Source organism: Anomaloglossus baeobatrachus, chromosome 9 (assembly GCF_048569485.1).
Source record: "Anomaloglossus baeobatrachus isolate aAnoBae1 chromosome 9, aAnoBae1.hap1, whole genome shotgun sequence".
In the NCBI taxonomy this organism is placed as follows: domain Eukaryota; kingdom Metazoa; phylum Chordata; class Amphibia; order Anura; family Aromobatidae; genus Anomaloglossus; species Anomaloglossus baeobatrachus.
This window is the reverse complement of record NC_134361.1, coordinates 24,614,328-24,642,125: the sequence shown is the minus strand read 5'-3', so window position 1 is coordinate 24,642,125 and position 27,798 is coordinate 24,614,328. Positions and strand designations below refer to the sequence as shown.

At 51.6% G+C, this 27,798-nt stretch overlaps 1 protein-coding gene across 1 annotated transcript in view; it reads left to right on the top strand.

Moving 5' to 3' along the window:
- LOC142250953 (WD repeat-containing protein 62-like) overlaps positions 1-21,788 on the top strand; it is a 108,176-nt gene extending 86,388 nt beyond the window's left edge. The window contains exons 29-31 of the mRNA XM_075323297.1: positions 10,285-11,034; positions 11,567-11,643; positions 21,212-21,788. Coding sequence (XP_075179412.1) covers positions 10,285-11,034; positions 11,567-11,643; positions 21,212-21,445 — 1,061 coding nt within the window. The 3' untranslated portion in view covers positions 21,446-21,788. The remainder of the gene's footprint in view (positions 1-10,284; positions 11,035-11,566; positions 11,644-21,211) is intronic.
- Positions 21,789-27,798: the final 6,010 nt, after the last annotated feature.

The window sequence follows — 27,798 nt, the reverse complement described above, 5'->3', positions numbered from 1 at the left end:
AGATTTCCTTGCATCGATCGATATCAAAGATGCTTATCTCCACGTACCGATTGCTCCGGAGCACCAGCGCTTCCTGCGCTTCGCCATAGGAAACGAACACCTGCAGTTCGTGGCACTGCCGTTCGGTCTGGCAACAGCCCCACGGGTTTTTACCAAGGTTATGGCTACTGTAGTAGCGGTCCTACACTCTCAGGGTCACTCGGTGATCCCGTACTTGGACGATCTGCTGATCAAGGCACCCTCTCAAGAGGCATGCCAACGCAGCCTCGAAGCTACCCTGGAGACTCTCCAGAGTTTCGGGTGGATCATCAATTTTCCGAAGTCAAATCTGACACCGGCCCAATCGCTGACATATCTTGGCATGGAGTTTCATACCCTCTCAGCGATAGTGAAGCTTCCGCTGATCAAGCAGCAGTCACTACAGAAAGGGGTACAATCTCTCCTTCAAGGCCAGTCACACCCCTTGAGGCGCCTCATGCACTTCCTGGGGAAGATGGTGGCAGCAGTGGAGGCAGTCCCTTTCGCGCAGTTTCTCCTGCGTCCTCTTCAATGGGACATCCTACGCAAATGGGACAGGAAGCCGACGTCCCTCGACAGGACTGTCTCCCTCTCTCAAGCGACCAAAGCTTCCCTTCGGTGGTGGCTTCTTCCCACTTCATTATCAAAGGGGAAATCCTTCCTACCCCCATCCTGGGAGGTGGTCACGACGGACGCGAGTCTGTCAGGGTGGGGAGCGTTTTTTCTCCACCACAGGGCTCAGGGTACGTGGACCCAACAAGAGTCATCGCTTCAGATCAATGTTCTGGAAATACGGGCAGTGTACCTTGCCCTGAAAGCGTTCCAGCAGTGGCTGGAAGGCAAGCAGATCCGAATTCAGTCGGACAATTCCACAGCGGTGGCATACATCAACCACCAAGGCGGCACACGCAGTCGGCAAGCCTTCCAGGAAGTCCGGCGGATTTTGCTGTGGGTGGAAGCAACGGCCTCCACCATCTCTGCAGTTCACATCCCAGGCGTGGAAAACTGGGAAGCAGATTATCTCAGTCGCCAGGGCATGGACGCAGGGGAATGGTCCCTTCACCCGGACGTGTTTCAGGAGATCTGTTGCCGCTGGGGCATGCCGGACGTCGACCTCATGGCGTCCCGGCACAACAACAAGGTACCGATGTTCATGGCACGGTCTCAAGATCCCAGAGCTCTGGCGGCAGACGCCTTAGTTCAGGATTGGTCGCAGTTTCAGCTCCCTTATGTGTTTCCTCCGCTGGCACTGTTGCCCAGAGTGTTACGCAAGATCAGGGCCGACTGCCGCCGCGTCATCCTCGTGGCTCCAGACTGGCCGAGGAGGTCGTGGTACCCGGATCTGTGGCATCTCACGGTCGGCCAACCGTGGGCACTACCAGACCGTCCAGACTTGCTATCCCAAGGGCCGTTTTTCCATCTGAATTCTGCGGCCCTCAACCTGACTGTGTGGCCATTGAGTCCTGGATCCTAGCGTCTTCAGGGTTATCTCAAGACGTCATTGCCACTATGAGACAGGCTAGGAAACCAACGTCCGCCAAGATCTACCACAGGACGTGGAAAATTTTCCTGTCGTGGTGCTCTGCTCAGGGTTTTTCTCCCTGGCCTTTTGTCTTGCCCACTTTTCTGTCCTTCCTTCAATCTGGACTGGGAAAGGGTTTGTCGCTCGGCGCCCTTAAGGGACAAGTCTCAGCGCTCTCTGTGTTTTTTCCAGAAGCGCCTTGCCAGGCTTCCACAGGTACGCACGTTCCTGCAGGGGGTTTGTCACATCGTACCTCCTTACAAGCGGCCTTTAGAACCCTGGGATCTGAACAGGGTGTTGAGGGTTCTTCAGAAACCACCATTCGAGCCAATGAGAGATATTTCTCTCTCACGCCTTTCGCAGAAAGTGGTTTTCCTAGTTGCAGTCACTTCTCTTCGGAGAGTGTCTGAGCTAGCAGCGCTGTCATGCAAAGCCCCTTTCCTGGTGTTTCACCAGGACAAGGTGGTTCTACGTCCGGTTCCGGAATTCCTCCCTAAGGTGGTATCCCCCTTTCATCTCAATCAGGATATCTCCTTACCTTCTTTTTGTCCTCATCCAGTTCACCAATGTGAAAAGGATTTGCACTTGTTAGATCTGGTGAGAGCACTCAGACTCTACATTTCTCGTACGGCGCCCTTGCGCCGCTCGGATGCACTCTTTGTCCTTGTAGCTGGCCAGCGTAAAGGGTCACAGGCTTCCAAATCAACCCTGGCTCGGTGGATCAAGGAACCAATTTTCGAAGCTTACCGTTCTGCTGGGCTTCCGGTTTCCTCAGGGCTGAAGGCCCATTCTACCAGAGCCGTGGGTGCGTCCTGGGCTTTGAGGCACCAGGCTACGGCTCAGCAGGTGTCAGGCGGCTACCTGGTCGAGCCTGCACACTTTCACGAATCACTATCAGGTGCATACCTATGCTTCGGCGGATGCCAGCCTAGGTAGACGAGTCCTTCAGGCGGCGGTTGCCCACCTGTAGGAAGGGGCCGTTTTACGGCTCTATTACGAGGTATTATTTTACCCACCCAGGGACTGCTTTTGGACGTCCCAATGGTCTGGGTCTCCCAATGGAGCGACAAAGAAGAAGGGAATTTTGTTTACTTACCGTAAATTCCTTTTCTTCTAGCTCCAATTGGGAGACCCAGCACCCGCCCCTGTTTTTTTGTGTACACATGTTGTTCATGTTGAATGGTTTCAGTTCTCCGATATTCCTTCGGATTGAATTTACTTAAAACCAGTTTATAATTTTTTCCTCCTTCTTGCTTTTGCACCAAAACTGAGGAGCCCGTGGGAGCACGGGGGGTGTATAGGCAGAAGGGGAGGGGCTTTACACTTTTAGTGTAATACTTTGTGCGGCCTCCGGAGGCATAGCCTATACACCCAATTGTCTGGGTCTCCCAATTGGAGCTAGAAGAAAAGGAATTTACGGTAAGTAAACAAAATTCCCTTCTTCTACATCTATAAAGGACAGAGGAAAAAATATTTTAATGCTTCCGATTACTTGGAAAAGTTTTTAAAAAACAATTAAAAAAATCAACCCGGGACCGGTCCTCTCAGATCTGCGCTTCACCAACAAGCACCAGCAACGCGCAGACCCCGAGAAAGACCACTCCAATTCTAAGCTATAGACTTTAACCCCTTCATTACAAGCATATAAATTCCTATTTTTTTTTTTTTTTTCTTAAACACTGGGGTTGTGAAATGCGTCTCCAGTGTTTGGCCTCCTGCCGAAATTCTATTAAGTTCCTAGAAGTTTATGACATTTATGGTGATTTCCTCCTGATCCTTTGCATTTTGGGGGGTTTCAAGGGCAGAGGTTACAATACTTTGTGTTTCTGGACTCTGTGAACACAGTAGTGGGGGGAGGCTCCTGCTGCAGAGAGCTGCAGAGAGCAGATTGTGTGAAAGAAGAGGGACAGAAAATGACTGATCTTATGGGGTCGTCTAGAATTCTTTACATGAAGTATTTCTCATGTGTGAGCGAATACAGAATCCAAAAGAAAGGAAAATATAGGGGGAAAGGGAGTGATATTATTATTATTATTATTATTATTATTATTATTATTATTATTATTAATAATATATTTTAATATATGTATATATTAAATTACAAATATATAAATAAAAATAAAATAATTATTTTTTTTATATAGATATACATTTAAGGTCTAAGTCATTATTGCATTTGCATCCTTTTTTTATTTTACCTCATTTCGTTTTTTTTACCTTTGTTCAATTTGTGCCTTTTTAAAGTCATTTCTTTGTCGCTCCATTGGGAGACCCAGACAATTGGGGTGTATAGCTTCTGCCTCCGGAGGCCACACAAAGTATTACACTTAAAAGTGTAAAGCCCCTCCCCTTCTGCCTATACACCCCCCGTGCATCACGGGCTCCTCAGTTTTTATGCTTTGTGCGAAGGAGGCACACATGCACGCATAGCTCCACATCTTAGTCAGCAGCAGCTGCTGACTATGTCGGATGGAAGAAAAGAGGGCCCATAACAGGGCTCCCAGCATGCTCCCTTCTCACCCCACTCTTGTCGGCGGTGTTGTTAAGGTTGAGGTACCCATTGCGGGTACAGAGGCTGGAGCCCACATGCTGTTTTCCTTCCCCATCCCTTAAGGGCTCTGGGTGAAGTGGGATCCTATTCGGTCTCCAGGCACATGAGACCGTGCTCCCTCCGCAGCCCCTGGGGAATCTGCTGACAGGAGCCGAGTATCGACAGGGACAAGGCCCTGCTACTGTGAGGTACTCTGTGTCCCCGTGGGGACCGCGCATAGAGCGCTGATGCCACACACACGGCAGCACTGCTGGGTGTGTTAGTGCGCCGGGGAGTAATGCCACTGACAGCCGCACCGGCCGCGCTGTGAGGTACTCTGTGTCCCCGTGGGAACCGCGCATGGAGCGCTGGTGGCCATATACACTTCAGCACTGCTGGGTGTGTTTGTGCGCCGGGGACTACCGCGCCGACCGCGCTTATATGCCGGCCGCGCTTATTACTTTAGTCCCCGGCTTTTGCGGCCTAGTATCGCATATTCCCGCCCCCAGGCCTGCCAGTCAGGGGAAGGGCGGGACGCTGCACAGGACGTTAGTGCTGAGGGTTGGAGCATACTCTGTATCCTCCTCCCCCCTCATACAGCACACTGGGGCTCCAGATTCCCGCACTTTCTAGGGCACGCCCACGGCCCCCTCCTCTCCACAGAACGCCGGCAGCCATTCCTGTCAGCACTTCTAACGCTGGAGAGGAGAGACACAGGCTCTGGGAGGCCCAGGCAGGGAATCTGGTGATCACACAACTGCTTTGAGCGGTCGGTAAGCAGCACCTGAGGTGCTGGCCCCACTGAGTGCAGAAGTGTACATATATATATATATGCTTATATGCTATACATTTACACTGTACTGTCGCACTGTTGATTTTTGTCTATATACCCTCCTGGATTGTACTCAGAGGAGACAACAGCATGTCGTCTGCAAATAGCAAGGGTGCCAAAGCACAGGCTTACTTTGCAACCTGTACCTCATGTGCGGCTATACTACCGGCAGGTTCCACGGACCCTCATTGTGTGCAATGCTCGGCCCCTGTGGCACTTACTCAGCCGGAGCCTCTGCTACTGGTGGCCCAGGTAGAACCACCTGCTACCACTGTCCAGGTGACAGGGACGGAGTTTGCAGTGTTTGCTGACAAACTGTCTGAGACTATGGATAAATGGTCTGCTAGGATACTAGAAGCCTTACAGTCCAGACCGGTGACTCAGGCCCCGGGCACTGTTCAATCATTGACCCCAGGCCCCCCTCAATTGGAGCTGCAGAGTGCTCCTGGGATGACCCATGGGTCCCAGGGTGAGGTCTCTGACATGGACCGCAGTCCCAGGCCGCCTAAGCGGGGGCGCTGGGAAATTCCCTCGACTTCATCACACTGTTCAGGGTCTCAGCAGGAAGACTCTCTGGATGATGAAGCGGAGTTAGCAGATCAGGATTCTGATCCTGAGACCGCGCTTAACCTGGATACACCTGATGGTGACGCCATAGTGAATGACCTTATAGCAACCATCAATCAGGTGTTGGATATTTCTCCACCAGCTCCTACAATTGAGGAGTCAGCTTCTCAGCAGGAGAAATTCCGTTTCAGGTCTCCCAAGCGTCCATTAAGTATGTTTCTGGATCACTCTGACTTCAGAGAGGCAGTCCAGAAACACCGAGCTTGTCCAGATAAACGCTTTTCCAAGCGCCTGAAGGATACACGTTATCCCTTCCCCCCTGACGTGGTCAAGGGCTGGACTCAGTGTCCTAAGGTGGATCCTCCAATCTCCAGACTGGCGGCTAGATCCATAGTTGCAGTGGAAGATGGGGCTTCACTCAAAGATGCCACTGACAGACAGATGGAGCTCTGGTTGAAATCCATCTATGAAGCTATCGGCGCGTCTTTTGCTCCAGCATTCGCAGCCGTATGGGCACTCCAAGCTATTTCGGCTTGTCATGCGCAGATTAATGCAGTCACACGTACATCTGCTCCGCAAGTGGTGTCCTTAACCTCTCAGGCGTCGGCGTTTGCGTCCTACGCCATTAATGTGGTCCTGGACTCTACGAGCCGTACAGCGGTAGCATCCGCCAATTCGGTGGCAGTCCGCAGGGCCATGTGGTTACGTGAATGGAAGGCAGACTCCGCTTCCAAAAAGTTCTTAACCGGTTTGCTATTTTCTGGCGACCGCCTGTTTGGTGAACGATTGGATGAAATCATTAAACAATCCAAGGGAAAGGACTCTTCCTTACCCCAGTCCAAACCAAACAGACCTCAACCACGGAAGGTACAATCGAGGTTTCGGTCCTTTCGGCCCACGGGAAGGTCTCAGTTCTCCTCGTCCAAAAGGCCTCAAAAGGATCAGAGGAACTCCGATGCATGGCGGTCTAAGTCACGTCCTAAAAAGACCGCCGGAGGAACCGCTCCCAAGGCGGCCTCCTCATGACTTTCGGCCTCCTCACACCACATCCTCGGTCGGTGGCAGGCTTTCCCGCTTTTGCGACGCCTGGCTGCCACAGGTAAAAGACCGATGGGTGAGAGACATTCTATCCCACGGTTACAGGATAGAGTTCAGCTCTCGTCCTCCGACTCGATTTTTCAGAACATCTCCGCCCCCCGAGAGAGCCGATGCTCTTCTTCAGGCGGTGTGCACTCTGAAGGCGGAAGGAGTGGTGATCACTGTGCCTCTTCAGCAACAGGGTCACGGTTTTTACTCCAACTTGTTTGTGGTACCGAAAAAGGACGGATCCTTCCGTCCTGTTCTGGACCTAAAACTGCTCAACAAACACGTAAAAACCAGGCGGTTCCGGATGGAATCGCTCCGCTCCGTCATCGCCTCAATGTCCAAAGGAGATTTCCTAGCATCAATTGACATCAAAGATGCTTATCTCCACGTACCAATTGCACCAGAGCATCAGCGCTTCCTGCGTTTCGCCATAGGAGACGAACATCTTCAGTTCGTGGCACTACCTTTCGGCCTGGCGACAGCCCCACGGGTCTTCACCAAGGTCATGGCAGCAGTGGTAGCAGTCCTACACTCTCAGGGACACTCGGTGATCCCTTACTTAGACGATCTGCTTGTCAAGGCACCCACTCAAGTGGCATGCCAACACAGCCTGAACATTGCTCTGGAGACTCTCCAGAGTTTCGGGTGGATCATCAATTTTCCAAAGTCAAATCTGACACCGGCCCAATCTCTGACATATCTTGGCATGGAGTTTCATACTCTTCCAGCGATAGTGAAGCTTCCGCTGGACAAACAGCGTTCACTACAGACAGGGGTGCGATCTCTCCTTCAAGGCCAGTCACACCCTCTGAGGCGCCTCATGCACTTCCTAGGGAAGATGGTGGCAGCAATGGAGGCAGTTCCTTTTGCGCAGTTTCATCTGCGTCCTCTTCAATGGGACATTCTCCGAAAATGGGAAAGGAAGTCGACGTCCCTCGACAGGACAGTCTCCCTTTCACGGGCAGCCAAGGCTTCCCTTCAGTGGTGGCTTCTCCCCACTTCTCTGTCGGGGGGGAAATCCTTCCTTCCCCCATCATGGGCTGTGGTCACGACGGACGCAAGCCTGTCAGGGTGGGGAGCGGTTTTTCTCCACCACAGGGCTCAGGGAACCTGGACTCCGACAGAGTCCTCCCTTCAGATCAATGTTCTGGAGATAAGGGCAGTGTATCTTGCCCTAAAGGCGTTCCAGCCGTGGCTGGAAGGCAAGCAGATCCGAATTCAGTCGGACAACTCCACAGCGGTGGCATACATCAACCACCAAGGGGGAACACGCAGTCGGCAAGCCTTCCAGGAAGTCCGGCGGATTCTTATGTGGGTGGAAGCCACGGCCTCCACCATATCCGCAGTTCACATCCCGGGCGTAGAAAACTGGGAAGCAGACTTTCTCAGTCGCCAGGGCATGGACGCAGGGGAATGGTCCCTTCACCCGGACGTGTTTCAGGAGATCTGTTGCCGCTGGGGGATGCCGGACGTCGACCTAATGGCGTCACGGCACAACAACAAGGTCCCAACATTCATGGCACGGTCTCAAGATCACAGAGCTCTGGCGGCAGACGCCTTAGTTCAGGATTGGTCGCAGTTTCAGCTCCCTTATGTGTTTCCTCCTCTGGCACTGTTGCCCAGAGTGTTACGCAAGATCAGGTCCGACTGTCGCCGCGCCATCCTCGTCGCGCCAGACTGGCCGAGGAGGTCGTGGTACCCAGATCTGTGGCATCTCACGGTGGGTCAACCGTGGCCACTACCAGACCGACCAGACTTGCTGTCTCAAGGGCCGTTTTTCCATCTGAATTCTGCGGCCCTCAACCTGACTGTGTGGCCATTGAGTCCTGGATCCTAGCGTCTTCAGGGTTATCTCAAGAGGTCATTGCCACTATGAGACAGGCTAGGAAACCAACGTCCGCCAAGATCTACCACAGGACGTGGAGGATATTCCTATCTTGGTGCTCTGATCAGGGTTTTTCTCCCTGGCCATTTGCCTTGCCCACTTTTCTTTCCTTCCTTCAATCAGGATTGGAAAAAGGGTTGTCGCTCGGCTTTCTTAAGGGACAAGTCTCAGCGCTCTCTGTGTTTTTTCAGAAGCGCCTGGCTAGACTTCCACAGGTACGCACGTTCCTGCAGGGGGTTTGTCACATAGTCCCTCCTTACAAGCGGCCGTTAGAGCCCTGGGATCTGAACAGGGTGCTGATGGTTCTTCAGAAACCACCTTTCGAGCCAATGAAGGATATTTCTCTTTCACGCCTTTCACAGAAAGTGGTTTTCCTAGTAGCAGTCACATCACTTCGGAGAGTGTCTGAGCTAGCAGCACTGTCATGCAAAGCCCCTTTCCTGGTGTTTCACCAGGACAAGGTGGTTCTGCGTCCGGTTCCGGAATTTCTACCTAAGGTGGTATCCCCCTTTCATCTCAATCAGGATATCTCCTTACCCTCTTTTTGTCCTCATCCAGTTCACCAGTGTGAAAAGGATCTGCACTTGTTAGATCTGGTGAGAGCACTCAGACTCTACATTTCTCGTACGGCGCCCCTGCGCCGCTCGGATGCACTCTTTGTCCTTGTCGCTGGCCAGCGTAAAGGGACACAGGCTTCCAAATCAACCCTGGCTCGGTGGATCAAGGAACCAATTCTCGAAGCTTATCGATCTTCTGGGCTTCCGGTTCCCTCTGGGCTGAAAGCACATTCTACCAGAGCCGTGGGTGCGTCCTGGGCTTTGCGGCACCAGGCTACGGCTCAGCAGGTGTGTCAGGCGGCTACCTGGTCGAGCCTGCACACTTTCACGAAACACTATCAGGTGCATACCTATGCTTCGGCGGATGCCAGCCTAGGTAGGCGAGTCCTTCAGGCGGCGGTTGCCCACCTGTAGGAAAGGGCCGTGGTACGGCTCTATTACGAGGTATTATTTTACCCACCCAGGGACTGCTTTTGGACGTCCCAATTGTCTGGGTCTCCCAATGGAGCAACAAAGAAGGGAATTTTGTTTACTTACCGTAAATTCCTTTTCTTCTAGCTCCAATTGGGAGACCCAGCACCCGCCCCTGTTCCCTTCGGGCTGTTGTTCTTTGTGTACACATGTTGTTCATGTTGAATGGTTTCAGTTCTCCGAAATTCCTTCGGATTGAATTTACTTTAAACCAATTTATAACTTTTACTCCTTCTTGCTTTTGCACCAAAACTGAGGAGCCCGTGATGCACGGGGGGTGTATAGGCAGAAGGGGAGGGGCTTTACACTTTTAAGTGTAATACTTTGTGTGGCCTCCGGAGGCAGAAGCTATACACCCAATTGTCTGGGTCTCCCAATTGGAGCTAGAAGAAAAGGAATTTACGGTAAGTAAACAAAATTCCCTTCTTTATGTGTTCTTCTATTATTATTATTATTATTATTATTATTATTATTATTATTATTAATAGAAATAATAATATTTCTAATTATTATAATTTTTTATTTTTTTTTTATAAAGTTTTTTTGTTTTTTTTTACATTGCAAAATGTCTTCCACTTCTGGAGTGGAGATATCTGCCCAAGAAATTTTGGTGCTAATATTTTTGACATTTAAAGCAGAACTTGCCAATTTTTAACACCAAAAGGATTAAGACAAAACCTTTGGTGGTTTTTGGGTTTTGTTTTCTGTTTTGTTTTTTTTTTTTATTTCCCCACATCATAATCCTGATCCGCGTGCACCATTTGAAAAAATTATTTATTCCCATATTTATTTTTTATTACTTTGCATCTTATCCAGAAATCCCAAAATCAACATCTAATCTGCAAAAACTTCAGTCGGAGGAGAAGGAGTCCTCCTCCCGGGCGTCCTTCCCTGGCTGTTGGCCAAATAAGAACAAATCAAGCAAGGGCCGATCTTACATGGAAGCGACTGCGAGTTTCAAGGCAAAAATATTTCGTAGTGTATCGATGGGAGAAAACCTCAATGGCGGCCAAGCAGAGGAGCCCCGGCGGCTGTCACACCTGCCCCGGCCGATCTCCAGCATAGACTTGTACTCCCTAGAACAGAGTAAGTTTCTTCCCGCCGAGGACGACCCCTTTAAGCCTCTCCTGTCCTCCACGTCTTACGAGCAGATCCCCTCCTCACACCAAGAGGGCGGAAAGTCTTCAGTCCTCTCCCCCAACTCGATATGTGACAAGCTGCTGATGCCGCCGCCGTCCACCTGCGGATTTCTCCCTCGTCTGAAGAAAAAGGCCAAATCTGTCAATAATCTCTCGAAGACGTCAAGAAAAGAGGAGATGAAGCCCAAAGGCGAAGATGTCACCAAGAACGGACCTGCCCCGGAAATGCAGAAGAGAAGAAGCTCCTCGTCGGCCGATCGTCCACCAGAGGTCCGGGACTTCCACAGAAGAGCGTCCATAGCAGAACTTCCAAACCACGCAAGTGTCGGTCTCCATAATGGCAACCATGGGATGGAAGAAGCAGGCGTCACATGGAACGGCCCGTCCTCTCCACCCGCGGCTTCGGGCAGCTGTCCTGGAGAACAAGGTAAAGGATATCCTTCATCTTCTGCTCCCCTTGTCATGGTCAGGACGCTGAGACTTAGGGGGCTGTATGTTGAGGTCTTCACAGCTGCTTTGTACCTATAACGGGAGGGTCTCCTCTCAAGGGGTAAAATTGAAAAGTGCTTGTAAAAGCTAGAAACTATGTACCTTGTCTCCTAAGAACGGAGGGATTTTTTATTTTATCGTTTACAGCTGGTTTCCTAGGTTACCGGCCACCTCTGCAGTTTGATAGCGGTGGGCGGCTTCCTAGTCGAAGGAGCGCGCTGTAACAAGCTCTCTTCTGAAGTTGGGCAGATCGCTGAGTACGTCCATCGGTGCCACGGCACTCCTCCGATGCCACAGAGACAAAACTGTCTCGTAGGGCAGCATCGGAGAGGGCACACTTCAGACGAGCAGCTCCTATATGCTGCACCTGGAGGACCCCTTTAACCAGAGCTTGAACTTTGAACGTCATGTAAGACTTTGTATACAGCGATCCGTTTCCTAAGCTGTGATCTGCCTCTGGTCTTTGACAGATGTGTTGGGCCGGTGTGAGCAGGTAGTGGAGGAGCTTCACAGCGCCTTCCAGAATACGCTACAGACCTACAAAGAGGTAAGTGTTTAATTGGAAATGTCAACGTGGCCATACAATGACCTTCAATGCTCCGCTCCTTCCAGATGTTCAAGAAACAAACTAAATTAATGCCTGGAACAGAGCCATAGCAGAATGCGAGGGGCTGCACTGATTACTGTGGGGTCTGCCTGGTGTCCCCTTTTCCCTCCCACCATCTGCTGGTTTAGTCTCTGGTAATTGCCAGATATAAACTGTGCGGCCCCTCTCTGTGCAGCCCCGCTCTGTGCGGCCCCGCTCTGTGCAGCCCCGCTCATAGCCACCTCTTTCAAGTCCCTGATCTGGAGCAGATCTTCATTTCCTCTCTGTGCTGTGTGGTCGGTGCTTTCTAAGGAGAATCTCCTGATCTGACGGCTCATTTCTCACCGCAATGTGGAAGGTTTTCTAAGGTCTCCATATGTTATACGTCAATAGACATTTAGGATCTTTTGTGAAATTGCCTCTGGTACCCGGGGTACAGGCTGCTGCCACTAAGAGGAGGGCACGTAAAATAAAAAACTGTCTTTCTTTGTCGCTCCATTGGGAGACCCAGACAATTGGGTGTATAGCTATTGCCTCTGGAGGCCACACAAAGTATTACACTTAAAAGTGTAAGGCCCCTCCCCTTCTGGCTATACACCCCCAGTGGGATCACTGGCTCACCAGTTTTGTGCTTTGTGCGAAGGAGGCAACACATCCACGCATAGCTCCACTTTTTAGTCAGCAGCAGCTGCTGACTATGTCGGATGGAAGAAAAGAGGACACATATAGTGTCCCCAGCATGCTCCCTTCTCACCCCACTGTATGTCGGAGGTGTTTGTAAGGTTGAGGTACCCATTGCGGGTACGGCGGCAGGAGCCCACATGCTGATTCCTTCCCCATCCCTTTTTACAGGGCTCTGGGTGAAGTGGGATTTACCGGTCTCCAGGCACTGAGACCGTGCTCCATCTACAGCCCCTGGAGAAGATGCTGGATGGAGCGGAGTACATCAGGGACATGGCCCTGCTTCCTCAAGGTACTCTGTGTCCCCGTGCATTTGGCGCTCACACCGCAGCATGCTGGGTGTTGTAGTGCGCCGGGGGACATCAGCGCTGCGGCGCCTGTGCCATGGCCTCATTCAGCTTTGCTGAAGCAGGCTCACTTATGGGAATTGGTCGCGCCGGCCGCTGGGACTGCGGCGCGGCTGGCACTTGTAGTGCGCCGGGGACTTCAGCGCGGCCTGCGCTTTTACGGCGGCCGTGCTGATAACTAGAGTCCCCGGCTTTTGCGGCCTGCTTCCGTTCGTTCCCGCCCCCAGACCTGCCAGTCAGGAGAGGGGCGGGACGCTGGCCACTTCCAGGAATCGGTCGCGCCGGCCGCTGGCAGCGGCGCGGCTGGCACTTGTGGTGCGCCGGGGACTTCAGCGCGGCCCGCGCTTTTACGGCGGCCGCGCTGATAACTAGAGTCCCCGGCTTTTGCGGCCTGCTTCCGTTCGTTCCCGCCCCCAGACCTGCCAGTCAGGAGAGGGGCGGGACGCTGGCCACTTCTATGAATCGGTCGCGCCGGCCGCTGGAACTGCGGCGCGGCTGGCACTTGTGGTGCGCCGGGGACTTCAGCGCGGCCCGCGCTTTTACGGCGGCCGCGCTGTTAACTCGAGTCCCCGGCTTCTGGGCCTAGTCTCCCTTCGTTACCGCCCACAGCCCTGACAGTCAGGGTAGGGGCGTGACGCTGCATAGAGCAGAGCTGAGAGCTGGAGTATGTTTTGCATACTCCACCCCTCTCACTGTGTGCACTGTGAATCCGGATTCCCGCACTTTCTCAGGCACGCCCACGGCTTCCTTCTCTACAAGGACACCGGCAGCCATTAGTGTCAGTTTCTGTACGATACAGAGACAAGTGTGGAAGACCCTGGCATTCTGATAGTCACACAATCGCTGTAACAGGCGTTAAGCAGCACCTGTGGTGCTAACCCCACTAGTGCAGAAGTGCACTTATAGATATGCTTGTACTATATACATTGCACTGTTTGGTCGCACGTTGTATATACCCTCCTGGATTATGCGGAGGAGTTATCAGCATATTCTCTGTGTAAAACAAAGGTGCAGAACCACATGTTTTTCTATACAGCTGGTACAGCATGTACGGCTATACGGCCGGCAGGTACATAGACTCCCATTGTATGCACTAATGGCCAGGGGATGAGGACGGTGTCTGCAGTATTTACTGACAGTTTTTCTGAGACTATGGCTATGATACTAGAAGCCTAGCAGTCCGGACATGTCTCTCACAATATGGGCACTGTTGAATCATTGATCCATGGCCCCCCTCAGTGTGAATAACTAACAGCTCCGGGAATGTCACACGCATCCCAGAGTCACGGCTCTGCACGGACGTCAGTCCCAGACAGCCTAAGTGGGCTCGCTATGAGCGGCCTCGGTTTCATCAGGGTCCTAACAGAAGGACTCGCTGTGTAATGAGGCGGAAGTGGCGGCTCAGGATTCTGATCCTGAGACCGCTCTCAATCTGGATACACCTGATTGTGACGCCATAGTAAATAATCTTATAGCGTCCATCTATAGAATGTGGGTTATTTCTCACAGCTCCTCCAGTGGAGGAGTCAGCTTCACGTATTTTTCTGGACCACTCTGCCTTCAGAGAGGCAGTCCAGGAACACCACGCTTATCCAGATATGCGCTTCTCCAAACGGCTTAGGATACACGTTATCCCTGTCCCCTGACTTGGTCAAGGACTGGACCCAATGTCCCGAGCGGCATCCTCCAATCTCCAGGCTTGTAGCTAGATCCATAGTTGCAGTGGGAGATGGAACTGCAAACTCAAAGATGCCACTGACAGACAGATGGATCTCTGGTCGAAAGCCATCTATGAGGCTGTCGGCGCACCGTTGGCTCCGGCATTCTCTCCCTTGGGGCACTCCAAGCTATTTCAGCTTGTCTTACACAGATTGACACGGTTACACGTACATCTGTGCCGCAGGTGGCATCCTTAACCTCTCAAATGTCTGCATTTGTTTCTTACGCGATTCAGGTTGTCCTGGACTCTGCGAACCGTGCGGCGGTAGCCTCCGCTACTCCGTGTTTTTAAGCAGAGCCTGGTCTGCTCGTTAAGTGAACGGAAGGCAGATTCTGCTTCCAAAAAAGGTTGCCTAACCAGTTGCCTTTTTCTGCTGACCGACTGTTTGGTGAGCGTTGGATGTAACCATTAAACAGTCCAGGGGTAAGGATTCATCCTTTCCTCAGCCCGGACACAACAAACCCCAACAGAGCAAGAGGCAGTCGGGGGTTTCGGCCTTTTCGAGGCTCGGGCAGGTCCCATTTTTCCTCGTCCAATGTGGACTCAAAAGGATCAGAGGAGCTAAGATTCTTAGCGGGCTCAGTCTCGCCCAAAAAAGCGACAGTCTGAAAACCCGCTTCCAAGGCGGCTTCCTCATGACTTGCGGCCTCGGTCGGTAGCAGGCTCTCCCGCCTTGGCGATATTTAGCTGCCATAGGTCAATGACCATTGAGTGTGAGACATTCTGTCTCACGGGTACAGGATAGAGCTCACTTCTCGTCCTCCAACTCGATTCTTCAGAATTTCTCCACCTCCCGGCCGGGCCGCTGCTCTTCTGCAAACAGGGTGCACTCTATAGGCAGAAAGAGTGATGACCCCCGTTCCTCTTCAGGAACAAGGTCACGGTTTTTACCCCAAATTCTTTGCGGTACCTATAACAACGGGCCGTTCCGTCCCGTTCTGGATCTAAAAATGCTCAGCAAGCTCGTGGACACCAGGCGGTTCCGGATGGAATCCCTCCGCCATGTCATCGCCTCAAGGTCCCAAGGATATTTCCTAGCATCATTAGGCATCAAGGATGCTTATCCACACGTGCCGATTGATCCAGAGCACTAGCGTTTCTACGCTTCGTTATAGGAGACGAACACCCTCTGTTCGTAGCTCTACCTTCCGGCTAGCGACAGTCCAACTGGTCTTCGCCAAGGTCAGGGCAGCAGTAGTCACAGTCCTGCACTCTCAGGGTCACTCTGTGGTCCCGTATTTAGACGATCTACTTGTCAAGGCACTCTCTTAGGAAACATGCCAACACTGCCCGAACGTTGCGCTGGAGACTCTCTAGAGTTTTGGGTGGATCATCAACTTTTTAAAGTCAGATCCGACCCCGACCCTATCGATAACATATCTAGGCATAGAGTTTCTTACTCTCTCAGCGATAGTGAAGCTGCCGCTAGACAAACAGCATTCACTACGGGCTGCAAGCTCTTCTTTAAGAACCAGTCGCACACATTGAGACGCCTCATGCACTTCCTACGTAAGATGGTAGCAATGGAGGCAGTTCCTTTCGCGCAGTTTTACTGCGTCCACTACAATGGGACATTCTCCGCCAATGGGACGAGGAGTCGACGTCCCTCAACAGAGTCGTCGTTCTTTCTCAGGCGGCCAAGGAATCTCTACGGTGGTGGCTTCTTCTCACCTCTTGGTCAAAAAGAAGGTCCTTCCTATCCCCGTCCTGGGCGATAGTTACGACAGACGCGAGTCTATCAGGGTGGGGAGCAGTTTTTCTCCACTACAGCGCTCAGGGTACGTGGACTCAGCAAGAGTCCACTCTTCAGATCAATGTTCTTGAACACAGAGCAGTGTATCTTGCCCTACAATCCTTCCAACAGCGGCTGGAAAGCAAGCATATCCGACTTCAGTCGGACAGCTCCACAGCGGTGGCATACATCAACCACCAAGGAAGAACGCGCAACCGGCAAGCCTTCCAGGAAGTCCGGCAGGTTCTGATGTGGGTGGAAGACACGGCATCCACCATATCCACAATTCACATCCCAAGTGTGGAAACTAGGAAGCTGACTTCCTAAGTCGCTGAGGTGTGGCCGAAAGAGTATGGTCTCCTCACCCGGACGGGTTTCAGGAGATCTGGCGTCGCTGACAGAGGCCGGACGTCGATCTAATGGCGTCACGGCACAACAACAATGTGCCAGCTTCATGGCACGGTTTCACAATCATCGAGCTCTGGCGGCAAACGCCTTAGTTCAGCATTGGTCGCAGTTCCAGCTACCTTAGGTGCCACCTCTGGCATTGTTGCCCAGAGTACTGCGCTAGATCAAGACCGACTGCGGCCGCGCCATCCTCGTCGCTACAAATTGGCCGAGGATGTTGTGGTACTCGGTTCTGTGGTGCCTCACGGTAGGCTAACCGGGGGCACTACCAGACCAATCAGACTGGCTGTCTCAAGGGCCATTCTTCCATTTGAATTCTACGGCCCTCAACCGGATGGTGTGGCATTGAGTCCTGGAACCTAGTGTCGTCAGGATTACCTCAGGACGTGGTTGCCACCATGAGACAGGCTAGCATACAACGTCCGCCAAGATTGACCACAGGACGTGGAAGATGTTCTTATCTCGGTGCTCGGCGCAGGGTGTTTCTCCCTGGCCGGTTGCATCGTCTATGTTTCCTTCCTTCCTGCAATCTAGGTAGGAAAATGGGTTGTCGCTCAGTTCCCTTTAGGGACAAGTCTCAGCGCTATCTGTATTTTTTCAGAAACGACGACTTCCTCAGGTACGCACGTTCCTACGGGGAGTTTGTCTTCTCAGCACTCCGTACAAGCGGCCGTTAGAGCCCTGAGATCTGAACAAGGTTCTAATTGCTCTCCAGATGCCGCCTTTCGAGCCTTTGAAGGATGTCTCCCTTCCCGTTTTTCACGGGAAGTGGCCTTCTAGTAACGGTCTCGTCTCTTAGGAGAGTTTCCGAGCTAGCAACGCTCTCATACAAACTCCCTTCCTGGTCCTTCACCAGGACAGGGTAGTTCTGCGTCCGGTTCCGGAATTTCTCCCTAAGGTGGTATCCCATTTTCATATCAATCAGGATATCACCTCACCTTCTTTGTGTCCTCGTCCAGTCCATCAATTTCAGAAAGATTTGCATCTGTTGGTTCTGGTGAGAGCACTCAGGTTCTACTTCCCGCATGGCGCTCCTGCGCCACCCGGATGCACTCTTTGTCCTTGTCGCTGGTCGGCGTAAACAGTCGCAAGCTTCCAGATCCACCCTTGCTCGGGGGCTCGAGGAACCAATTCTTGAAACCTACAGTTCTACTGGGCTTCTGGTTCTCTCAAGGCCGAAGGCCCATTCTACCAGAGCCGTGGGTGCATCCTGGGCATTACGGCACCAGGCTACGGCTCAGCAGGTGTGTCAGGCACCCACCTGGTCGAGTCTACTTACTTTTACCAAGCATTATCAGATGCATACCTACGCTTCGGCAGACGCCAGCCTAGGTAGATAAGTCATTCAGGCGGCGGTTGGCCACCTGTAGGAGAGGGCCGTTTGACGGCCCTATCATGAGGTATTCTTTTACCCACCCAGGGATTGCTTTTGGACATCCCAATTGTCTGGGTCTCCCAATGGAGCGACAAAGAAGAAGGGAATTTTGTTTACTTACCGTAAATTCCTTTTCTTCTAGCTCCAATTGGGAGACCCAGCACCCGCCCTGTTTTCTCGGGGTTTTTCTGTTTTTTCGGGTACACATGTTGTTCATGTGGTATGGTTCAGTTCTCCGATGTTTCCTCGGATTGAATTGGTCTTTAAACCAGTTATTGGCTTTCCTCCTTCTTGCTTTGGCACTAAAACTGGTGAGCCAGTGATCCCACTGGGGGTGTATAGCCAGAAGGGGAGGGGCCTTACACTTTTAAGTGTAATACTTTGTGTGGCCTCCAGAGGCAATAGCTATACACCCAATTGTCTGGGTCTCCCAATTGGAGCTAGAAGAAAAGGAATTTACGGTAAGTAAACAAAATTCCCTTCTTCCTGTACAGGTCCTGAAAGCAATAGGCTAAATCAGTTTTGGCTTGGTGTCCATAGGAGGCGCACATTTCTCTACCTACCCTTTTTTTTATTTTTTATTTATTTTTTTTCTCTGAACAGTTTTCTGCTTTTTTTTTTTCCTTCCAGTTAATTTTTTTTCTTTGGTTGAAATTCATTCACAAACACAAAGGTCACCAACGTAGCTGCCTGCTCCCAACCATTGTCCCCTCACTCCAGAGAGGCACATTCCTTCACCTCCAATGCTTCAACTCTCTCTCCTTCTCCTTCCATTCTACCTTCCTCCTTTTCCTTCTCCTCCCTCTCTCCCATCTTTTCTTCTCCTCCCTCTCTCCCATCTTTTCTTCTCCTCCCTCTCTCCCGTCTTTCCTTCTCCCTCTCTCTCGTCTTTCCTTCTCCTCCCTCTCTCTCCCGTTTTTTTCTTTCTCCTCCCTCTCTCTCCCGTTTTTTCCTTCTCCACCCTCTCTCTCCCGTTTTTTTCCTTCTCCTCCCTCTCTCCCGTTTTTTTCCTTCTCCTCCCTCTCTCCCGTTTTTCTCCTTCTCCTCCCTCTCTCTCACGTATTTCCTTCTCCTCCCTCTCTCTCCCGTATTCTTCTCCTCCCTCTCTCTCCCGTATTTCCTTCCCCTCCCTCTCTCTCCCGTATTTCCTTCTCCTCTCTCTCCCGTCTTTCCGTCTCCTCCCTCTCCCGTCTTTCCTTCTCCTCCCTCTCCCGTCTTTCCTTCTCCTCCCTCTCTCTCCAGTCTTTCCTTCTCCTCCCTCTCTCTCCCGTCTTTCCTTCTCCTCCCTCTCTCTCACGTCTTTCCTTCTCCTCCCTCTCTCTCCCGTCTTTCCTTCTCCTCCCTCTCTCTCCCGTCTTTCCTTCTCCTCCCTCTCCCGTCTTTCCTTCTCCTCCCTCTCCCGTCTTTCCTTCTCCTCCCTCTCTCTCACGGTTTTCCTTCTCCTCCCTCTCTCTCACGGTTTTCCTTCTCCTCCCTCTCTCTCACGGTTTTCCTTCTCCTCCCTCTCTCTCACGGTTTTCCTTCTCCTCCCTCTCTCTCCCGTCTTTCCTTCTCCTCCCTCTCTCTCCCGTCTTTCCTTCTCCTCCCTCTCTCTCCCGTCTTTCCTTCTCCTCCCTCTCTCTCCCGTCTTTCCTTCTCCTCCCTCTCTCTCCCGTCTTTCCTTCTCCTCCCTCTCTCTCCCGTCTTTCCTTCTCCTCCCTCTCTCTCCCGTCTTTCCTTCTCCTCCCTCTCTCTCACGTCTTTCCTTCTCCTCCCTCTCTCTCACGTTTTTCCTTCTCCTCCCTCTCTCTCCCGTCTTTCCTTCTCCTCCCTCTCTCTCACGTTTTTCCTTCTCCTCCCTCTCTCTCACGTTTTTCCTTCTCCTCCCTCTCTCTCACGTCTTTCCTTCTCCTCCCTCTCTCTCACGTTTTTCCTTCTCCTCCCTCTTTCTCCCGTCTTTCCTTCTCCTCCCTCTCTCTCACGTTTTTCCTTCTCCTCCCTCTCTCTCACGTTTTTCCTTCTCCTCCCTCTCTCTCCCGTCTTTCCTTCTCCTCCCTCTCTCTCCCGTCTTTCCTTCGCCTCCCTCCCTCTCCCGTCTTTCCTTCGCCTCCCTCTCTCTCCCGTCTTTCCTTCGCCTCCCTCTCTCTCCCGTCTTTCCTTCGCCTCCCTCTCTCTCCCGTCTTTCCTTCGCCTCCCTCTCTCTCCCGTCTTTCCTTCGCCTCCCTCTCTCTCCCGTCTTTCCTTCGCCTCCCTCTCTCTCCCGTCTTTCCTTCGCCTCCCTCTCTCTCCCGTCTTTCCTTCGCCTCCCTCTCTCTCCCGTCTTTCCTTCGCCTCCCTCTCTCTCCCGTCTTTCCTTCGCCTCCCTCTCTCTCCCGTCTTTCCTTCGCCTCCCTCTCTCTCCCGTCTTTCCTTCGCCTCCCTCTCTCTCCCGTCTTTCCTTCGCCTCCCTCTCTCTCCCGTCTTTCCTTCGCCTCCCTCTCTCTCCCGTCTTTCCTTCGCCTCCCTCTCTCTCCCGTCTTTCCTTCGCCTCCCTCTCTCTCCCGTCTTTCCTTCGCCTCCCTCTCTCTCCCGTCTTTCCTTCGCCTCCCTCTCTCTCCCGTCTTTCCTTCGCCTCCCTCTCTCTCCCGTCTTTCCTTCGCCTCCCTCTCTCTCCCGTCTTTCCTTCGCCTCCCTCTCTCTCCCGTCTTTCCTTCGCCTCCCTCTCTCTCCCGTCTTTCCTTCGCCTCCCTCTCTCTCCCGTCTTTCCTTCGCCTCCCTCTCTCTCCCGTCTTTCCTTCGCCTCCCTCTCTCTCCCGTCTTTCCTTCGCCTCCCTCTCTCTCCCGTCTTTCCTTCGCCTCCCTCTCTCTCCCGTCTTTCCTTCGCCTCCCTCTCTCTCCCGTCTCTTTCCTTCGCCTCCCTCTCTCTCCCGTCTTTTTCCTTCTCCTCGCTCTCTCTCCCGTCTTTTTCCTTCTCCTCGCTCTCTCTCCGTCTTTTTCCTTCTCCTCCCTCTCTCCCGTCTTTCCTTCTCCTCCCTCTCTCCCTCTCTCCTTGCTTTCCCTCTCTCCGTTGCCTTTTCCTTGCTCTCCCTCCCTCCTTCTAATCCTTCTTTTGCCTCTGATTATAGTGGATGTGATGTTAATATCTGAATGATACATTATGCTGCCATTCTGACTTGCATTATCAATATAAGTACACCAGCCTCATCAGATCTAAGTCCTATATAAAGTACTCCTTTTGCATTGTGAAATCTGGTGACAGATGTACTTTAGCCACAAATGTATTTTCCAATATTATTTCTTAAATACAGATTGAAAGCTGCGGCGGTTCCTGTGAGGAGACGTCTCGTCTGAGATCTTTGATCCTTGATGCCTTCGATCACATTCAAAGTGAAATGGACTTGGTGGGAGTCGGGCGCAGAAACCTTTGTGTACAAGACTCCTCAGGCCACGAGAGGGGCTCATCCACCCCAACCCTGCGACTGCTGGAGCACTACTCGGACATGATGCTGCAGCTCATGAGGGAAAAGATCAGCGGTCAGTGATCGGCGTCTGCAGGACGGAAGCCGCTCATCCCGGCTCATTTCATTTCTGCAGTATTTGGTACTTTTGCACTTAGTTCTGTATTTATTGGAAGGTTAGAGATGGCAGCTGCCGCTAACCTACTGGACATTACCTGATCGGACTGACTGTTGTCTGAGCAGCAGAGGATCCCTGCAGCAGAGGATCCCCGCAGCAGACGATCCCAGCGCTCTGTGCACATTTTATAGCCGCAGCTCGTTTCTTGTATCCCCCTGTACTTCTATGTGTAATATATATGACGGCTTTAATAAATTTGTAAATATATATATATATATATATATATATATATATATATATATATATATATATATATATATATATATATATATATATATATATATATATATATATATATATATATATATATATATATATATATATATATATATATATATATATATACGTATATAGTGTTTTTATAGCTTTCCCCCAGAGGAAGACTTGAACGCTGCTAGAATTTGTCTCCCCCTCTTCTTTGTATCTGTGTTGTGTCGTTCATAATAAACAGGTCAAAAAGCTAAATTGTTGTGTGGAGGTTGCCTGAGCTATAGCTTGTTTGTTCAAATGTAATAAGAATATCTGTGTATATAAATAATCAAAATGTAGATGTAGTTGCATAATTATGTCTGTCTATGTAGCCATTGCATAGACCCATAATATAATTTAAAGTTGTATAGTCATGAAGGGGATACCAAGAATGAGAACAGATGTACAACCGATGAAAGTCTCTTAATGATGAGTAAAAGTCTTATCAGTAGCTTCACACAGAATGTACAAGAAACAAACAATGTGCTGTGAGAAATTAAGGAGTGGAAAACTCCCTCTTTAGCTTCAAGGTTATTCATGCATATTGTATAATTGGATCTATCCAATACACGAGTCAGTGGAAGACGCTGGCTGAAAGAGCGAGCATGGCTGTGTGTTCATTGTCTTATACATTGATATATCGGCACTGGTATACAGCTAATATGGCACCGTCTTTGGATATCCCAAACGAAGACTCCATTAGCAGTCTTCACCCAAATTCCTCCCTTGACAGTTGTATCTCCTATTACTGGAAATGATGTTTTGCAGGATCTGCCTGATATTATGGGTTTGAGTGTCTTTTTAAAGGGATCGTGCCTTTTAATCAAACTTCTGGATCAGACTTTAATGTATGTCAAAATCGCAGTTTTTACAATTCCCATATGAACGGATATGGTCGCGCATGCGCAGCCTTGTAGCCGCTAACTTCAGCACATGTCATGGCTCCGCTTTCACAATGGCTGGGAGCTCCAATATTGTATTTTATATTATTATTGTTATTACACCTACTACATATTGGGATAGGATCTTGGAGATGGGAATAACCTTTTCAACTTGCTTCTGCTGGCCTTCAAAGTTAAAGGACAGGTTTTATGGGGGAGGTGGGGAATCACACACTTCCTGACCATACACATTTTTATTTATTTATTTTTTTTTTATTTTTCTGTAGTTTTAAATATCTACAAAACATTTTACTGTCACTCAGATATTCAAGTAATTTTTGTCTTTCTAAAAGAAAAAAAAAATTATACATGATACTTTAATTTTTATGTCCTGTTCGTATTTCCCGTGAAAGAGAAAATAAATGCGTTCATTAAAAAAAAATAAAAAAAATTATACTATGTATGTACAGAATGTATATATGTGTATATATAATATTTTTAGACAGGGTTGTGGCTAATAACACCACTTTGATTTACACTGGCATTTCTTTGTCGCTCCATTGGGAGACCCAGACAATTGGGTGTATAGCTTCTGCCTCTGGAGGCCACACAAAGTATTACACCCTATACACCCTCCCGTGCATCACGGGCTCCTCAGTTTTATGCTTTGTGTGGAAGGAGGCACACATCCACTCATGCATTCTCATTTTAGTTATATCGGTTGGAAGAAAAGTGGGCCCCCACGGGGCCCCCGGCATGTTCCCTTCTCACCCCACTACGTCGGCGGTGCTGTTAAGGTTGAGGTACCCATTGCGGGTACAAAGGCCGGAGCCTCATGCCGTCTCCTTCACCATCCCTTAGCGGCTCTGGGAGAAGTGGGATCCTGAGCGGTCATCCATTCACTGGGACCGTGCTCCCTCCGCAGCCCCTGTGGGAATCTGTCGGACAGGAGTCTATTTATCCTCAGGGACCGGGCCCTGCATCACTAAGGTACTCTGTGTCCCCATGGGGGATGTGCATGGAGCTCCTTCATCCCGGACGCTGCAGCAGCTGCTTATTGGTGACGGCCGGCGGACTTCCGCGCCTGCTTGTCGGCCGCGGTCTTAAATTTAGTCCCCGGCTTCAATTGCGGCCTAGTAGCAAAACTCCCACCCCCGGGCCTGTCTATCAGGGGTAAGGGCGGGACTGCCGACCTGACATCGGATGTGAGGGCCGGAGCATCCTGTATGTTTCCTCCCCCCTCACTGATCACTGTGGGGACTCCAGATTCCCGCACTTTTCTAGCGCCGCCCACTGCCCCACTCCTCCCCAGAGAGCTCCGGCAGCCATTTTCTTTTTCGCTCCTAATTGGGAGACCCAGACAGTGTGTAGTGGGGTGTATAGCTACTGCCTCTGGAGGCCGCACAAAGAACTACACTTAAAAGTGTAAGGCCCCTCCCCTTCTGGCTATACACCCTCCCGTAGGAGTACGGATTCCTCAGTTTTAGCTTTGTGCGCAAGGAGGTCAGACACGCACGCATAGCTCCATTGTTTTTAGTCAGCAGCAGCTGCTGACTATGTCGGATGGAAGAAAAGAGGGTCTATACAGACTCCCAGCATGCTCCCTTCTCACCCCACTTATGTCGGAGGTGTTTGTAAGGTTGAGGTACCCATTGCGGGTACGGCGGCAGGAGCCCACATGCTGATTCCTTCCCCATCCCTTTTTACAGGGCTCTGGGTGAAGTGGATTTACCGGTCTCCAGGCACTGAGACCGTGCTCCATCTACAGCCCCCTGGAGAAGATGCTGGATGGAGCGGAGTACATCAGGGACATGGCCCTGCTTCCTTAAGGTACTCTGTGTCCCCGTGCATTTGGCGCTCACACCGCAGCATGCTGGGTGTTGTAGTGCGCCGGGGGACATCAGCGCTGCGGCGCCTGTGCCATGGCCTCATTCAGCTTAGCTGAAGCAGGCACACTTATGGGAATCGGCCGCGCCGGCCGCTGGGACTGCGGCACGGCTGGCACTTGTAGTGCGCCGGGGACTTCAGCGCGGCCTGCGCTTTTACGGCGGCCGCGCTGATAACTACAGTCCCCGGCTTTTTGCGGCCTGCTTCCGTTCGTTCCCGCCCCCCAGACCTGCCAGTCAGGAGAGGGGCGGGACGCTGCCCACGTCTAGGACTCGGTCGCGCCGGCCGCTGGAACAGCGGCGCGGCTGGCACTTGTAGTGCGCCGGGGACTTCAGCGCGGCCCGCGCTTTTACGGCGGCCCGCGCTGATAACTCGAGTCCCCGGCTTTTGCGGCCTGCTTTCGTTCGTTCCCGCCCCCAGACCTGCCAGTCAGGAGAGGGGCGGGACGCTGGCCAGTGCATCAGCGCTGAGGGCTGGAGTCGTTTTTACATACTCCAGCCCTCACAGTCAGCACAGAGGGGACACTGTTCCCGCACTTTTGTTTGGGAACTCCCACGGACCGCCCCTCTCCACATTAGCCGGCAGCCATTCTTGCTGACACGCTGAGCTGCAGAGGGGAGCCGGGGAGACCCAGACAAGGCATTCTGCAGCCTCTTACCCGCTGTTCAGCGGGCGGTAAGCAGCCCTCAGGCTCACCCCCTCTTGTGCTCGTAGTATTCTTAGTATTTTGTTGCTACAAATACTTGGTATTACATAGCGCTGGTCGCCCTTTGGCTATAGACTCTCTCACATGCAGAGAGCCAGCAGCATGTCGCCCGTAAAACGCAAGGGTGCCAAGGCACAGACATTGTATGCTTCCTGCACCGCATGTGGGACTTTTCTACCGGCAGGCTCCACGGACCCCCATTGTGTGCAGTGCTCGGCCCCTGCGGCGCTTGCACAGTCGGGACCTCTGCTGGACGTGTCCCAGGGTGTACCACCTGTGAATGCTGTCCAGGTGACAGGAACTGAGTTTGCAGCTTTTGCTGACAGAATGTCTCTCACTATGTCACAAATTCTTGACACATTGCGAGCTAGGCCTGTACTTCAGGCCACGGACACTGTGCAATCATTGCCCCCTGGTCCCCCTCAGCTCCTAGCTCCGGGACGGGCATCTACACCTCAGGGTGAAGACTCTGACTCGGACGATGGCCCCGGGCAAGCCTAAGCGGGCTCGTTATGACGGGCCTTCACATTCATCTCAATGGTCTGGATCCCAGCGGGATGAATCTATGGGTGATGAGGCGGACGTAACTGATCAGGATTCTGATCCTGGGACCGCTCTCAATCTAGATACACCAGATGGTGACGCCATAGTTAATGATCTTATATTTAACATCAATAAGATGTTGAATATTTCCCCACCAGCTCCTCCTGTAGAGGAGTCAGCTTCGCAGCACGAGAGAATCCATTTCAGATACCCTAAGCGTACATTAAGCACTTTTCTGGACCACGCTGACTTCAGAGACGCAATCCAGAAACCCCACGCTTATCCTGAAAGGCGTTTTCCTAAACGACTTAAAGATACACGCTACCCTTTTCCCTCTGAAGTGGTCAAGGGTTGGACCCAGTGTCCAAAAGTGGATCCTCCAATTTCCAGGCTTGCAGCTAGATCCTTGGTTGCTGTTGAAGATGGAGCGGCACTTAAAGATGCCACTGACAGGCAGATGGAGCTCTGGCTGAAATCCATCTATGAAGCGATTGGAGCGTCATTAGCGCCTTCTTTTGCGGCCGTATGGGCACTCCAAGCTATCACGGCCGGGCTTGCGCGAGTCGACTCAGTCACACGTGCATTTGCCCCGCAGGTAGCACCATTGACCTCGCAAATGGCGGCATTCGCGTCGTACGCGATTAATGCTGTTCTGGACGCTACAAGCCGCACGGCAGTGGCGTCAGCCAACTCAGTTGTTTTGCGTAGGGCTCTGTGGTTGAGACATTGGAAAGCAGATTCTCATTCCAAGAAGTGCTTAACCAATTTGCCTTTTTCTCGTGACCGATTGTTTGGAGAGCGTTTGGATGAAATCATCAAACACTCCAAGGGTAAGGACTCTTCCTTGCCACAACACAGACAAAACAAGCCCCAACAGAGGAGGGGTCAGTCTGGTTATCGGTCCTTTCGAGGACAGGGCAGGTCCCAATTCGCCTCGTCAAAAAGACTCAAAAGGACCAGAGACGTTCAAATTCTTGGAGGTCTCAGTCACGCCCAAAAAGACCAGCCGGAGGAACCGTTGCCAAAACGACGTCCTCCTGACTTGCGGTCTCCGATGCCCACACCCGCGGTCGGTGGGAGGATGTCCCACTTTGGCGACATTTGGCTAGCAAGCGTCAAGGACCATTGGTGAGAGATATTCTATCTCACGGGTACAGGATAGAGTTCAGTTCTCGTCCGCCAACTCGTTTCTTCCGAACTTCTCCACCACCAGACCGAGCCGATGCTCTGTTGCAGGCGGTGGCCGCTCTAAAGGCGGAAGGAGTGGTGACTTCCGTCCCTCTTCAGGAACAGGGTCACGGTTTTTACTCCAATCTGTTTGTGGTCCCAAAAAAGGACGGATCGTATCGTCCCGTCCTGGATCTGAAGTTGCTCAACAGACACGTAAAAGTCAGGAGGTTCCGGATGGAATCCCTACGCTCCGTCATAGCCTCAATGTCTCAGGGAGATTTTCTAGCATCAATAGACATCAAAGATGCGTATCTCCACGTGCCGATTGCACCAGAGCATCAGCGTTTCCTACGTTTCGTCATACACGACGAGCACCTACAGTTCGTAGCGTTACCCTTCGGTCTGGCAACAGCCCCCCGGGTCTTCACCAAAGTCATGGCAGCAGTAGTAGCTGTTCTGCACTCGCAGGGTCACTCGGTCATCCCGTATCTAGACGACCTGCTTATAAAGGCATCCTCTCAAGAAGCATGCCAACACAGTCTGAAGGTGGCGCTAGACACCCTCCAGACTTTCGGGTGGATTATCAACTTTCCAAAGTCTCATCTAACCCCGACCCAATCTCTGACTTATCTTGGCATGGAGTTTCATACTCTATCAGCGATAGTGAGGCTTCCACTGGACAAGCAGTGCTCGCTACGGACTGGAGTGCAATCTCTCCTTCAGAGCCAGTCGCACTCACTGAGGCGCCTCATGCATTTCCTAGGAAAGATGGTAGCAGCAATGGAGGCAGTCCCGTTCGCGCAGTTTCATCTGCGCCCTCTCC